Source organism: Puma concolor, chromosome D1 (assembly GCF_028749965.1).
Source record: "Puma concolor isolate L17-30 chromosome D1, mPumCon1.1.hap2, whole genome shotgun sequence".
Classification (NCBI taxonomy): domain Eukaryota; kingdom Metazoa; phylum Chordata; class Mammalia; order Carnivora; family Felidae; genus Puma; species Puma concolor.
In genome coordinates, this window is record NC_141676.1 from 16,361,859 (window position 1) to 16,376,260 (window position 14,402).

A 14,402-nucleotide genomic window follows, 5' to 3' on the forward strand; every position below is an offset into this window, starting at 1 on the left:
CTTCCCACAAGACAAACCCGCAGCAGGGCAGCCTACACCCTGGTGTCAGGGCACTTTTCCTCCTGTCCCACAAGGCCTGGGGCCCTAGAGGATGGGCTGTTGTACCCTCTTTTTTAGGTGCCAACGGAACACCCGAGGCATTATGAGCGCGCCCACGAAGACAGGTGCATGACCGGGGTGTTAGTTCTGAAACTTCAACCTCCTACCCCGCCCCCCCCCCCACCTTAGAAAGACAACACAATCCCACCTGGGTCACTAAAAGGGAAGGGGGCATCTAAGCCTCAGCATTTCATTTATCCTCATGGGGTTGGTAAAAGGAAGTCCCCTCTCACTGCCCAGGCTGTCACTTGTGACTTGTCTCTGTTATGCGTCTGGAGGCGGATCCTAAAGGAGGGTTTCCTCCTCTATGGTGGCCGTGCCCCCACCCCCAATCCAGAGATTTTTTTTTCTCTCGTTCTATCTTCTTTTTGGTCCTTCTGTACAGACAGCACCAGACCTATCAGTGAGGCAGCCCCCAGGCATTTATGGCCAAGCCGCAGTGACAGTGGAGAATTTCTCTTGGGGCCCTGTGGGGAAAACAGGAAGTGGTGGAGGCAGGAGGGGCAGGGCCCTGGAGAACCTTGTGCAAAGTGGCCCCCAGGTTCATCCATTTGGTTGGGTCAGTACGATCTTCAAATGGAGCACACTTCTAGCAGGACCCTCACTGCCCAGCAGCCACAAAACTCCCAACCCTTTGACTCTCCTTTAATGCCACACGAGGATCTCCTTTGCCCAGCTCCCAGGAATGTTTGCCCTTCTCAGTCAGCTCCACCTGTTGGAGGCAGCCAGGCGCCTCAGCCATCCAGCCCAGAAAACAGAAGATATGGGGGAAGAACAGTCATTCGTGCACATCCCAGATCTCAGAGAGCAGCGGGGGAAGCTTTTTGTCCTGCAGGCGCAGTGCAAACACTTGCTCTGAATGAACACTGCTCAGGGTCCGGAGGCTCACCAGTTTCATTAGCATCCTTGGGAACATCAGTCGGTCCTAGGGGAAGAGAGGGACAAATACAGGTTCTGTCTCTCCCCAGGGAAGGGGCAAGGGTAGGGGAGTTGTGAGAGAGGTACCAAATTGTCTGTGCAAGATGTAGTCAGAGAAGGAGTCTTGAAGGGAAAACAGGTGTGTCAGGGGATAAGCCTGTGGGGAGGAGGAAAAAGGACACCATTGGGAGACTCACATGGGGGTGGTGGATGGAGACGTAGGCATGCAGAGCCTCCACGTATGTGTGTTGTAGCCTCTCTACCTGGAGCTGGTCCTGCACGTTGGGCCGGTCTACAGGTCACCAAGAGAGTCGAGGAGCAAGTCTGGCCACGGTCTTAGTTCCATATCCCAAATCACAACCCCCAAAATAGGGACATTCCGCACCCAACATCTCCCAAAGTAGCACAACATGGGCTTCCACCCCCACAATTCCTGCCCCATGGGGCCTGCAGCCCCCTCTTGGTGCAAGTCTCTTGCTCCCTTTCCCTCCTGCCCCTCCTCACACCTGCAGAGAAGATGCTGATGGCGATGAGCAAAGCAAACTCGGCATCATTGAGCTGCAGCTCATTCATGGCTCTGGAGAACTCGAAGATGGGGTTGATGAATTCCACCTGTAGCCCTGGGGAGGCAGAAGGGAGGCGGGGGCATGCAGCACCAGCCGTGGGAGCTTCCTTCTCTCCTCCAACTCCTCAACTTAGGGGAACTATTGGGAACGCACGAAGAAGTCTCCAGGGCTCTGCTGTGTAATGTTAGGCAAGTTTCTTAACTTCTCTAAGCCTCATCTGTGATATGGGAAGCTCATCTGAACTTGTAAGACTGTTGAGACGGCTAAATGATAAAGCATGCAAAGCACATAATGCTGTGCCTGGCACATAGGAGGTGCTGAATTGAATGACAAGGATAAATTCTTCTATTATTGGCATTTAAAAAAAAATGTTTATTTATTTTTGAAAGACAGAACGTGAGCAGGGAAAGGGCAGAGAGAGAGGGAGACACAGAATCCGAAGCAGGCTCCAGGCTCCTAGCTGTCAGCACAGAGCCCGACTCAGGGCTTGAACCCACAAAGTGCAAGATCATGAACTGAGCCAAAGTTTGACACTTAACCGATTAAGCCACCTAGGTGCCCCTATTATTGGCATTCTGGAGGACCCCACATTACTAGAAATAGAGGCAACTCTTATTTTTATTTACAAAGAAAACTTTTTCACTGGCAATAGGCCTTACTTGTTTGAATACCAGAGATAACATGTTTCACATCCCAGCAAGAACACAGCAATAAGGTTGAGGGTATGGACTATGACAACAGACTGCCTGGGTTGGAGCCCTGGCTCTGCCATTTATTGGGTTGTGTGACCTTAGGTAAGTTATTTAAGTTCTCTGGGCCTTGGTTTTTCCATCTGCAGAATGGAGATAGTAATAGTACTCATCTCATGATGGATCCTTATTATAACGTGGCACATACTATATAAGTGCTTGTTAAATAAGTAATAGATTAAAAAAACAGAGCCAGATTTCTTGCTGAGGAGAGTGAAGTTCAACAAACCATGACCTAAAGTCGTGACATCTAAAGAACACTTCTCCCATCACACAGTCTCCCCCACTCCACCCTATCCCCTAAGCTCTCTCAGATTTCTTTTAGCAACCATCTGCTAACTTTTCCATTCAAGGCTTCTTGGTTAGTCACTTCCTGTACTTTCACCCTGATGTTTATCAAGTGTGTGCTGAGACATTTAATGGACATGCCCCATTTTATAAAGCCTTTCTTGTTGAGGTGTTGAGCCTCCAATTGTGCCGAACAGGCCCTTTGTACCGAGAGGAGGCGGAGGTTCTGGAGACGGTCTGTGCACCCTTGCAGGGTCTGCTCATGTTATCAGGCCACATCATTACTGGCTGCAGCGTAGAGTAGTGGATGCAGAGAGGGATGGAGACCTGACAAAAGAGGGCCCCTGCTCCTCCTCCCCAAGACCTCGCTGACAAAAAGAAATGAAAGGCAAATGTGATGGCATCACAACTGCTTATATAAATGAATCTATAAATAGGTGCAGATTCAGATGGCACAAGCCCGCCAGTGCTGCAGGAACACCCGGACATGAGAATGGCGAAGGGTTCAGAAAGGAGGAGGTTAGGAAGGAGGAGGCGGCCACGCTTGGGAACGACCTGGATGATAAGCATTTAGGGAAAAAGGCAGAGAAAAGGAGCAGGGCTGGGTTTTTAAAGCTGGAAAAAAGTCCTCAAGTTGCCCCCATTAGGCGCCTGTACACTCCAGCAGCACACAGGGCACTAGAGAAGCCAGGAGATGTGACAGGCCATTGCCATGCTCTATAGTTAAGGGAGGCCTTCCTAGAAAGCTCAGAGTGGCCTGTATTGGACAAGAGGCATATGAGCCGGTCTGAGTCACCAGAAACCAGACAATGAGCTCTGTCCTGGAAAGCAGGACCTAACAAACCCCAAGAATGGAGTCATAGCATTGGCCCTATTTTACAGACCCACTCACTCAGGTGTTAAACTACTCGGTCTCCCGTTGAGCCGAAGCTCCAGTCCCTCCAAAACACCCTCAGCCGTCCATTCTTGCCCACCCCCACTCCCATGACACAAACATTACCAGCAACTGAATATGAGGAAGCCAACACTGCTTAGCCTACAAGTAAGGATCAAAGAGCAGCGCTGTGAACGAATTCTTGGAGAAAACATTCCAGGTGTAATGCAGCACGGGGAAGGGAGTGTTCACTCTTAACCTAAAATGGCCCTGAAGTTGCCACGTTTCAGCTTCTGTTCCACAACTCATCAAAAAAAGCATTTGAAAGATAGGGTGAAGTCAGTCCACACGTTCCTTAAAGGGCACCACTGAGTTCCTTATTAAGTACTAAGACTCGGTGCAAAATCTTTTCTTTAGGCAAAACATCATCCAGAAGCACAATATTACATGGAGTTTCTTGTTTGGCTCAAGGAAGAAGGACATTCCTGTGCCTCCCTGACCCTCCTCCAGGGTGACAATTCCCCAGAACCCCACCTCAGATTCCTTAGAACACCGTTTGAGAACCACTGGCCAAATGCAACAGAGGACAGGGGTCTATTTGGAGCAGCTGAGAGAGGCCGATCACCATTCCAACTTTCTATCTTCGGAAAACAAGAGGAGTCTTCCCTGAACAGCCACCCAAAGCCTGGGCCTGTGTCTCTGTAGTCACTATGAGCCCAATGACCAAAAGTGTCTCTCCATCCACCCCAATCTTTTTTTGATCTCAGTTCTCACCTGCCTTGGCAAAGTCTTCCCGGTTGTAACTGAAGTCCTTGAGGAAGGTGATACTCTCACTCCCAGGGTTGTACCTCCGAGACGTCTCCAGGAGCATCACCTGCACACAACAGCAGACCTCAAACAGGGACTCTGCAGGCTGGTCTCGGCATGAGGCACTTTCAACTCCCCATGCGGCTGTCGTGCAGCCCCTGCCAGAGACAATCCCGCCCCAGTCCTTCCGTCATCCCTCAGCCTTGCCAGCCACCTCAATGGCAGAGGTCTTCAGTAGGGCGATCTGGTCCTCCCGGCTGAGCTGCAGGAAGCCAGGCAGCTGTTTGGCGAAATCAACGATCTCCTGCACAGAGACGATGGCCAGCTCCGTGAAGTGGGCAAAGCGCTGCTGACGGGCCTCCCGGCTCTGGGGATCTGGTGCCATGGGCCAAGGCTATCCAGAAGGGCAAGGACGGAAGACACAAACTATACTGAGTCGGATATCAAGAAGCCAACCATGCCCTGGGCACAGCCATCTGTCCCCAGCTCCCTCAGTTACCGTGACTCGGAGCCGGTCAGAAAAAGAGCGTCTGTTACACTGTTGCTGGGCAGCCACCAGTTTCTCAATCATGCCCCGCTGTTCTGGGCTGAGCTGGGGCAGGACTTGGGGAGGTGAGGACACCCTTGGGGGCATGGATGTGGCCTGAGCCTGTTCTTCCTCTTGTCGCTTCAGTTTCTTTAGGCGGATCTGCTCTTCGGACAAGACACCTAAGGACGGGGCCGGACGTGAGGAGGGAGGAAAAGGGGGAGACAGGAAGCAAGGATGGGGCACAGGGGTAGTTTGAGGCTCCAAAAAAGCAGAGAGCATTGAGTAAACATAAGGAAGATATTTTAATCTATACGTAGGGACCGTGTAGGAAGGCCCTGTAGGCTCAGCTGCCTGTCTACCCTCACACCCTGGCACCCCTTTCCCAGAAGCCTCCTCCCCCACTCCTGCCCCCAGACACTCACACTCTTCCCGCATGCCAGCCTGGCGGCATTTTCGAAGGCGACACTCCTGGCACTTGCGACGCATGTAGGTGTCCATGGGGCAGTGGCCCCCACTGTGGCAGACATAGCGCGCTCCTTTGATGACGCTGCGGCGGAAGAATCCCTTGCAGCCCTCACAGCTCAGCACGTTGTAGTGGAAGCCAGAGGCCTTGTCCCCACACACACTGCACAGCTCATTCCCCAGCATTTTGGGGGCTGGCCCCTTTTTCCGTTTTTGCGGACGGAGCTCTGGGTACAGGGAAGAGCCTTAATGTTCTTCTCCAAGAAAAAAGCTTGGTGCCCAGCTGGCCACTGCCCTGAGCACTCAGTGACCTTCATTCCCTTCCCTGTACACTGTCCAGTCTGTTATGAGAAAGTAGCTCTCATATACCAAGTGCTATTATGTCCTAGGTATTGTCTGAGCCTTTATATGCATTGATCCATCCTTACAACAGCCATAACAGATAGATACTATTATTAAACTGGTAAGAACAGATGTTACACTTGCTCTTAGCCAAAAGGCCAAGAAGCGATAATACCATTATTACTTCCATTTTACAAATAAGGAAACTGAGACTCGGACAGGCCTAAGGTAGAGACAAAATTCACACTTAGATCACTCAAGTCTAGTTGAATCCAAAGCCTTTGGACTTAACCGTGATCTTATGAGGTAAACAGCCCTAAGGTACCTCTCCCAGATCCAGGGACCCCCTGCCTCCTCCAAATCCAACAGCTCCTCACCTGTAGACTCTGGAGGGGTATCCACCCCAGGGAGCAGGACTATGGGCTCTGTTGCCTCCAGCCCTGCCCCCAGGGAGTCCCCAGCCGACTGGGGCGTGCTGGCTTCCTCCCTGAGGACGCAGTTGCTGACTCCCAGCGCCTGGCCACTTGCATCTTGCGCATCTGGCTCCCACAGCTCCACTGCAGAGTCTAGCCCCAAAAGAGAGGCACAAGGGGGGTCTCTCAGGTCCCTCCCATCCACTTCCTCTGTGTCCTTCTGGGAAACTGCAAACTTGTTTCTACCGCTAGAGGGCAGCAAAATGTTGGCTCAGGCTTCAGGCCCCGGGGGTTCATGTGGGCTCTAGGGCTAGTCACTTACAGTCCCCTGTACCTCAATACCTTAAATGAGGATGTTAACCTTTGTCCCCTTGAGGGGCTGATGTGCATCCATTTCAGAGATCGGACAGAACTCTTCAAAGCCAGTGCTGCTAAGCCCTGGACATGCCAGCTGTCCCCGGCAGCAAGTCCAGATTGGGAGGGAACAGCACCAGAACCAGTGTAGAGGTAGTCTGGGCAGAAGGAGGCAAGTAATACCAAGAACGACTCTAGACTGCTCTCTGGGGTATGGCAGAAGGCAAGTAACGAAGGAGGCTGATTCTTGAGGGAGGAGAAGGGCTGAGATGTGGGCTCAGGGGAGAGGGCTGGGATGAAGAAGCTTACCAGGAGAAGCATCAGGCACAGGGGCCTCCAGCCACAAGGACATCTCTTCCTGGAGCCCTGGACATTACCAAGGGACTCTCCTGCAGGAATGATCCATGTTACAGTCTTCAGAACCGGGCTCCTTTCTGGCCTCAGCAACTTTCTCCTCCTGATCTTATCAGTACTAATATATCCGCTAACATTTACTTGCTGTATACGTACATATCAGCCTGTTCTAAGGCTTTATATGCCTTTCTCTCAATATTCCTATGGATGTCGTTACTATTCTTTCTTTTTTAAGTTTATTTATTTATTTTGAGAGAGAGACAGACAGACAGACAGCACAAGCGGGTGAGGGGCAGAGAGAAGGAGAAACAGTATCCCAAGCAGGCTTCGTGTCATCAGCACAGAGCTCCTTGCAAGGCTTGAACTCACGAACCGTGAGATCATGTCCTGAGCCGAAATCAAGAGTAGGACGTTTAACCGACTGAGCCACCCAGGCACCCCAATATCATGACTATTCTTAAGCTCATTTTACAGATCAGGAAACTGAGGTTCAAAGAGATTAAGTAAATTGCCTATGGCTACACAGTTAGGCAATGGTAGAGCCAAGATTCCAATTCTGGTCTGACTCCAAAGTCTTAGCTGTTGGCCACCATGCCACCTCTTCTCCCCAAGGACCCCTCCAGGCTATCACAGAGTGTTTGGGCACATCTGCCCAGCTTCTGTCAGAGCCCCTTCCTCTTACTCCAAAGTAAGGACAGCACTGGGAACAAAGTTGGCCAGGACCAGCTCACTCACTGCTCACTCACACAGTAAAACTCACTGCTTCTTAGACACCCTCACTACTGTCACTTTCCAGGGTCCCGGCACAAACCTCCTGCCTGTGGGGGTCGCTCCAGTTCACAGCCAGGACCCCCCTCCCCCAGAACCCTTCAGAAGTTATTCTGGGACCTAAATAGAATCCTGTTGCTGCCTGGGCTGCCATCACCATTATCATCCTTCAGTTCTCCCCAGAGACCACTTTCTAAGATCTACAGGGTAACCTCCCTTCCACCCCAGACTCACACACAGAGCCCCAGGCCAGTGCTGAGGAACAGACCCACCGAATCCCCAGGCCACCGGACTTCCTGGCTGGGACAGTCTCTGGAGCCCCCTTGCTGGGAGAGGAGGATGGTGCAATCCCCTGTCCAGAGGCCTCGCTGGCTGGCGGAGGAGCCGGAGCTGAGCAAGTGAAGGACCGGAGCCCCAGGAAAGTAATGTGGGGAGAGGCTGAGGGGAGGGACTGCTGAGGGGTCGGGCCACTTCTCCTTCCTGCTAGGCAGACTGGAGACGACTGACCAGAACCCTGGCCGCCGTCCCCCACACCCACGGGGCAGCTTCCCTACCATGCTGACTCCTCCCCAGCCCGCCGCCCCTCAGCCCAGCCTCACCCCTGCTTCCCTTCCCCCAACCATGACAGTCGCATTTCCCTGTAGACCAGCCCAGTTCCACATCTCTCCCCTTCCTCTCCTCACCACGGTGCCTCTTAGCTGCTCTTACAGAAAGACGGCCTCCCAGGCACCCCCACCCCAATCCCGGCAGCCTCCAGAGTCAGTGTTCCCTCCCCTCCATAGACACCTCGTAGAGCAAAGGTCCCTGCACTGCCTGGAATTGCAACACCGAGCCCCAGCCTGCTTTCCCAGCCTCCCTCCTCCTCTCCTGCCTCTGGGAAAGGGCCAAAAAGCTCTCCCCACAAGCCCCGGGCCTCAGCCAAGCTGGTGTCACTCCAGAGGTGGAAAGGCAGGTGCTTTTCCTTCCAGGGAGGCTTTCTGAACGTGGGTGCCCTGCAGGGGGCCACCGAAATGTGAAGAGGCCAGGAGAGAGAGGAGGAGCAATGGCAGGCCTGGCAAGGAGGTAGGGGTGGAGATGGCAGGTGACTCAGGTGCCAGCCCAGGATGGACCTGGGAAGGTACACAGGTTCTCATATCTGGGAACCGTTCCATCTGAAGTGATGGTAGGTTCTAACCAGGATGTACTGAGACTATAGCTGTAGTTGTCCTGCCCTGTTGCCCGGAAAATGAGATACACCCCTGAAGGTAGATACCATGTTTAATTGATTTTATCTCCCCTGTGGCCCATGGAACAGGGCCTAGCATAGAGTAGGCAACAGAGGAGGTACTATGTTCCTGTTTCTTAAATAAGAAAAATGATATGATCCTCTTCTGTACTTGTTAACTCTTGTCAATTTCATCTCAACGTGTTGTTTGGCACCTGAGCTCTGGGCTCAGGTTTTGGGTTCAAATCCTGGCTTTGCCTCTGCCTCTTATTAGCTGTCTGATTGCGATTAAATAAGTTACATAATGTTTCTGAACCAATTTCTCTAGCTTTAAAATAGGGATGATAATAATAATGGTTTTAGCTACATAAGGTTGTCATGAGACATAAACAACGTATCACAGCACAATGTGTGGCACATAGTAAGTGTTCAAGAAATGGTAGCAGCTATCATTAACTTCCCAATCGTTTCATCTATAGGTCTTCCCATCATCTGGAATCTCACACTGTTAACCTTCCAGTGCTTGTTTCACTATATCTTTTGGGCCTTAGAGCAACCTCAAGAGGGAGGGAGGGAGGGAGGGTAAATAACAGGAGCACCATTTTACAGAGAACATTCAGAAGAACTAGCCTCAGAACACTGAGCTCATGGGAGAGCCTTTTCCAAGACCACACACAGTTAGTGGCCAAGCTGGGATCAGAATCCAGATGTCCTCACTCCAGTGAGAACTCCTGTGCTCTTTCTCTTGAATTGGAGTCCAGGATGCTCCTGTCTGGTTGTCTCTCAGGTCAGCTGGACCAATGAAACACTAAGATGGATGGAAGAAGCTGGGGCTGGTGGGTTGCTGTGGGAGAGACAGAGAGCCCCGGCGATGCTTCAGTCCAGATGTGGGAGGCTGAGGTTACTGCTGGTTGTTCACCCCCTGCCCCACTCCCAGTTTCCTGCTCACAGGCTCTTCCTGTTTTGCTGTGAACTCCAGTTCCCAGGGGCCCCACATTAAAGGATAGAAGGACAGAGGGCCAGGGCAGGCAGCCAGGGGGATGGAAACAGATGAACAGGACACCAGGGAAGAGAGGAACGGGGACAGAGCGGACAGAGGGTGTGGCAGAACAGGATGGGAGAAGGCCGGGGAAAGCAGAAACAGAAAGAGAGCTTGGTGAAAGATGGGAGGAAGCACAGGGTGGGGTGGGGGAACAGGCGGGGGTTGGAGAGCAGAGGCTTGAGAAGACAGCAGGCTGGGTGGTGTTGCAAAATCTGCCCCCGTATTCACTTTCACATTTCAGAAAAGCCCCTCTGACACCCCCCATCTCAAAGTTCTGCCTCCAGCTTTAGCTCTTGTTCCCTCTTATCACAAGGTCATCCCTTCATGAGGCCACCACCCTTGTCCGAACATCTCTGAGTCATGAGCACAAGGCTCTCCATTCCTCTTGCATGTCTTCCTTTCCAGATTTTCACAAGGCCCCAGCTGTCCTGGAAAAGCAGACACCAGGGACTCCAACCCCTGGGAAACTGGAACCATTCTGTCTCAGCACCCACATCATCCACCCAGTTCCCTCCTCCACCTTTCCCCACCCCCAGAAGCTTCAGTGTAGAAGGACAGTCAGAGATGTCACTGAAACACCTGGATACAAGGAACTTGGGATGTAACATTGATCTGGGGCTTGATGACCTACCTTCTGGGAGGTGGGAAAGGCCTCCCTCATCTACTCCTGATCCTCAGCCCCCTCTCCTGACACCCCCGTCTCTCTGCAGACCAGGACCTGAGACCACACACAAGCCCCATCTGGAGCCTTTTTGACCCAGGCTAGTGCCAGCTGCTGAACAAGCAGATCAGGGCACCATCTCCTCCAAGTCAGGGAGTCTGCTCCTTTATCTCAAGTAGAAGAGAAGGAAGCATTACCAGTGCTTTACTGCCAGAGCTACCCCTTCAGGTTACAGGGCTTCAGGAGCCTCCCCCCTGTGAAGAAAGAAAGGGAGAGGAAAATAGGAAAACGAAAACCTGTTGGCACTATCGCCAGAGTTTCTGCAGTCCCACCACTGGGACATCTCCCCCAAACCAGAGCAAGTAGTCAGGTGATCAGCAGCTGGGGTTACATGTCTCACTTTACCAGACCCACCCCCACAGTAGAGTCCCACTAGCCCACAGGTATTAGGTGCAAAGCCTCCCAGTGCTCTTTCTTTCCCAGTCTCCTATGTTTCTTTGGCTCCTAGAGGATCCTAGAACCTTTCGGGATCTTCCAGGTCACATTTGTGACCCTAGAACCTCCAGAGGATTTTTCCTTGCAGCAATGGGAAACTTGAAGCAAAAACAGAGGAGCATTCCCCAGTCTACAGTCATATGTACTATTTGATAATTCCCTTGAAAGTACTCAAATTCCCATGAAGCAGGCCACAAGGTACAGTTTGGAGAGACAGACTAAGGAAACAGATTCTTGCTCTCTCCTTCACCATTCTGGAAAGGTGCAGAGTGTGGGGGGTCATCTTGCAGGGCACTCAAACAACTTCTGCCCAACCTCCCAATCACAAGATAGAGAAGAACCCAGGAATTTCTGCTTCTCAGGCTTATGAGTTCAGAGATAATATAGAAGGCAGAAAGGAGAAAAGTAACATTTACTACTATGTATTTACTATTTATCTTTTTTTTTTTATTTTTATTTTTATTTTTTTTTTTAATTTTTTTTTTTTTAACGTTTATTCATTTTTTTGGGACAGAGAGAGACAGAGCATGAACGGGGGAGGAGCAGAGAGAGAGGGAGACACAGAATCGGAAACAGTCTCCAGGCTCTGAGTCATCAGCCCAGAGCCCGACGCGGGGCTCGAACTCACGGACCGCGAGATCGTGACCTGGCTGAAGTCGGACGCTTAACCGACTGCGCCACCCAGGCGCCCCTATTTACTATTTATCTTTACGTGTATTATTTTATTTAGCATCATATATAACCCTAAGAGATAGTTACTAGCAAGTGGGTAAATATCAAATCTGAATACAGGTTTAGCTGACTCAAAATCAAACAAAAAAATACCTCACTCCATTACACAAAACCACCTCCCCAGATCAATAAAATGATTAACTCACCTGGATTTAGGTTTACTTCTGACAACACAGTGGAACAGTGGTTTCCAAACCTGGTCTTATTTTCATGGATTCTGATTTATTTGATCAGAGATAGGCCCATGTATCCACCTATCTATAAATCTATCTACACACCTAATTTTTTGCATCTGTATTTAGGAACAAAGGCATGGAGACTACAGAATCATCTGGTAGAAAATATGCAGGAGCTAGGGGTCAAGAAACCAGGGCTCACAGGGTGCCTGGGTGGCTCAACCGGTTAAGCATCTCTGATTTCGGCTCAGGTCATGATCTTGCAGTTTGTGAGTTCAAGCTCTGCATCGGGCTCTGGGCTGATGGTGCAGAAATTCTGCACCCTGCCTGAAATTCTCTTCCTCTCTCTCTCTCTGCCCCACTTAGGCCCTCACTCTCTCTCAAAACAAAAAATAAATAAATAAAAACAAAAAAAAAAGAAACAAAACAGGGCTCAGCTCTTGGTTCTACCACGTACTTGTGCTATAATCTTCACCCTTCCTGGATTTGTTTTTTACTACAAAAAATGGAAATAATATCAGCTCCATCAATCCCTCCTACATAGGATACTTGCAGGCACAAAGGATACAGGCATACTTGAGCAAGTGGGAAGAAAAGCAAAAGTTGAATTTGCTCTACTCACCAAAATTTAGTGAGCCCAAGATTTACATTCCCCCCCCACCCCACCCCCCGCCCCACCCAAGATTTACATTCTGAAATCACAAAGGCCTGGGTACAAGGCAAGGCTATGTCCTTGCAAGAGTAAGGGGCATTTAGCCATGCCCCATTCAACCCAACCAATGTGAGAAAGTTTCATTAGAAATCTCTTTATTGAAGGCATTTGGGGGTCACCAAATATGGCTTAGCAATGCAGTTTGAGTAGCCTGTGAGAAATAGCCCATTATAAAGACTATCTGGGAATCAGAAAACTTGAGTTTTAATCCCTTCTCCTAAACTCTGTGACCTTGGACAAATCACTTCCTCTCTTTTTGTTTTCTTATCCTTTTTTTTTTTTTAAGAATTTTTTTAATGTTTATTTATTTTTGAGAGAGAGAGAGACAGAGTGTGAGTGGGAGAGGGGCAGACAAAGAATCCAAAGCAGGTTCCTAGTTGTCAGCACAGAGCCCGATGCAGGGCTTGAACCCATGAACCAGGAGATCATGACCTGAGCTGAAGTCAGACGCTTAACTGACTGAGCCACCCAGTTGCCCCTGTTTTCTTATCCTTCTAAAGTAAGGGGACTAGGTTGGATCAGGGATTCAGAGATGCTGAATCAAGAAAACTATTGATGGTCTTCATGAACCTCTTAAGATTATATACAAAATTCCATTTGTGTGTGTGGACATTTTTTCTGGAAAACAGGGCACTAAATTTTCATCTGATTCGTAAAGGTGCTTATGACTAAATAAGAAGGTTAAAAACCATTTGACTACCCATCTTTCAGCTCTCAATTTCTATTCACTCCTCCATAACAATTTTGAAAGGTATATTAAAAATAATTGGATCTGGAGTCATAGGGTAAAATAATGATCCTGCTTTCTCCCATACAGTTTTTTTTTTCCTTAACGTTTATTTATTTATGAAAGACAGAGAGAGAGCAAAAGTAGGGGAGGGGCAGAGAGAAAGAGAGGCGCAGAATCTGAAGCAGGCTCCAGGCTCAAATCCATAAACTGCGAGATCATGACCTGAGCCGAAGTTGGACGTTTAACCCACTGAGCCACGCAGGCACTCTAAGTTTTGTTTTGTTAATGTTTCTTTACTTTTGAGAGAGGGAGAAAGCCTGTGAGCAGGGGAAGGACAGAGAGAGAGGGAGGCAGAGAATCCCAAGCAGGCTCTGCACTGTCAGCACAGAGCCAGACATGGGGCTCAAGCTCACCAAGCATGACATCACAGCCTGAGTGGAAATCAGAGTCAGACCCTTAACCAACTGAGCCGCCCAGGCACCCTATTCTCCCATACAGTCGTGATCAGGTTTTATTTCTCCCAACCATTTGAGGTGATTTGCTTCCAGTGGGCAGACCTGAATCAAAGCATCCCAAGGGCCTGTGATCCTGGAGTCATTCCAAGCTCAGTCACAAAGCACTAAGGCCAAATTGGCTGCACCTGGATACCAATGGCCAATGCCAAGAGGGTCTCCGATTCTGTGGAAACTACACCTACTCCACTTTATGATACACTCCTTCCCCTTATCCTTATGTATCTCCCCATTGGTCTGAAATTCCTCGCCTGTGGACTCACTGCTTTGATTCTGCAAAGTCTGAACACACTGTCCAACATTCCTTTCGGAGGAGGCATGACATCTTAGAAGACCTCTAAAATTCGGAAGTGGACGGGTGGGAGGGCAGGGAAAGGACTGGAAGGGAAAGTGAGGGGTCTTTTGGAGCTTTGCTCAAAGGCAGGAGCAAGTAGGCTACACTGGGACCAACCTCAAGGACACAGAGAGTCCAAAGAACTGTTGACACTCTGTGCCCTGCACCAAACAGGGCCTCTCCCGGGAACAGGGCCAAGGCTCAAATTCCACCAGAAGGCAGGGGTGTGGAGAAGGGCGCCCTACACTTCCCAGCTCTTGCCCCAATTCTGCAGCAGCTGT

At 50.2% G+C, this 14,402-nt stretch overlaps 1 protein-coding gene and 1 pseudogene across 8 annotated transcripts; both read right to left on the reverse strand.

Annotated features, from left to right (window-relative positions):
* Positions 1–728: 728 nt before the first annotated feature.
* On the reverse strand, positions 729–8,267 carry NR1H3 (nuclear receptor subfamily 1 group H member 3). Of its 8 annotated transcripts, none has more exons than XM_086677511.1 (10): positions 8,123–8,267; positions 6,711–6,790; positions 6,012–6,200; positions 5,253–5,519; positions 4,801–5,009; positions 4,516–4,695; positions 4,269–4,368; positions 1,524–1,637; positions 1,215–1,309; positions 729–1,024 (listed from the first exon to the last, which is right to left on the reverse strand). In XM_086677511.1, the coding sequence occupies exons 2-10, from the start codon at positions 6,751–6,753 to the stop codon at positions 878–880; spliced, it is 1,344 nt and encodes a 447-aa protein (XP_086533637.1). In that variant the 5' UTR covers positions 6,754–6,790; positions 8,123–8,267; the 3' UTR covers positions 729–877. The 8 variants fall into 8 exon arrangements, with proteins under 8 accessions (XP_086533637.1, XP_086533640.1, XP_086533638.1 ...); XM_086677514.1 differs by having other exon boundaries at positions 8,207–8,231; XM_086677512.1 differs by having other exon boundaries at positions 7,796–8,198.
* Positions 5,682–5,804, reverse strand: LOC112866252 (U2 spliceosomal RNA; annotated as a pseudogene).
* Positions 8,268–14,402: the final 6,135 nt, after the last annotated feature.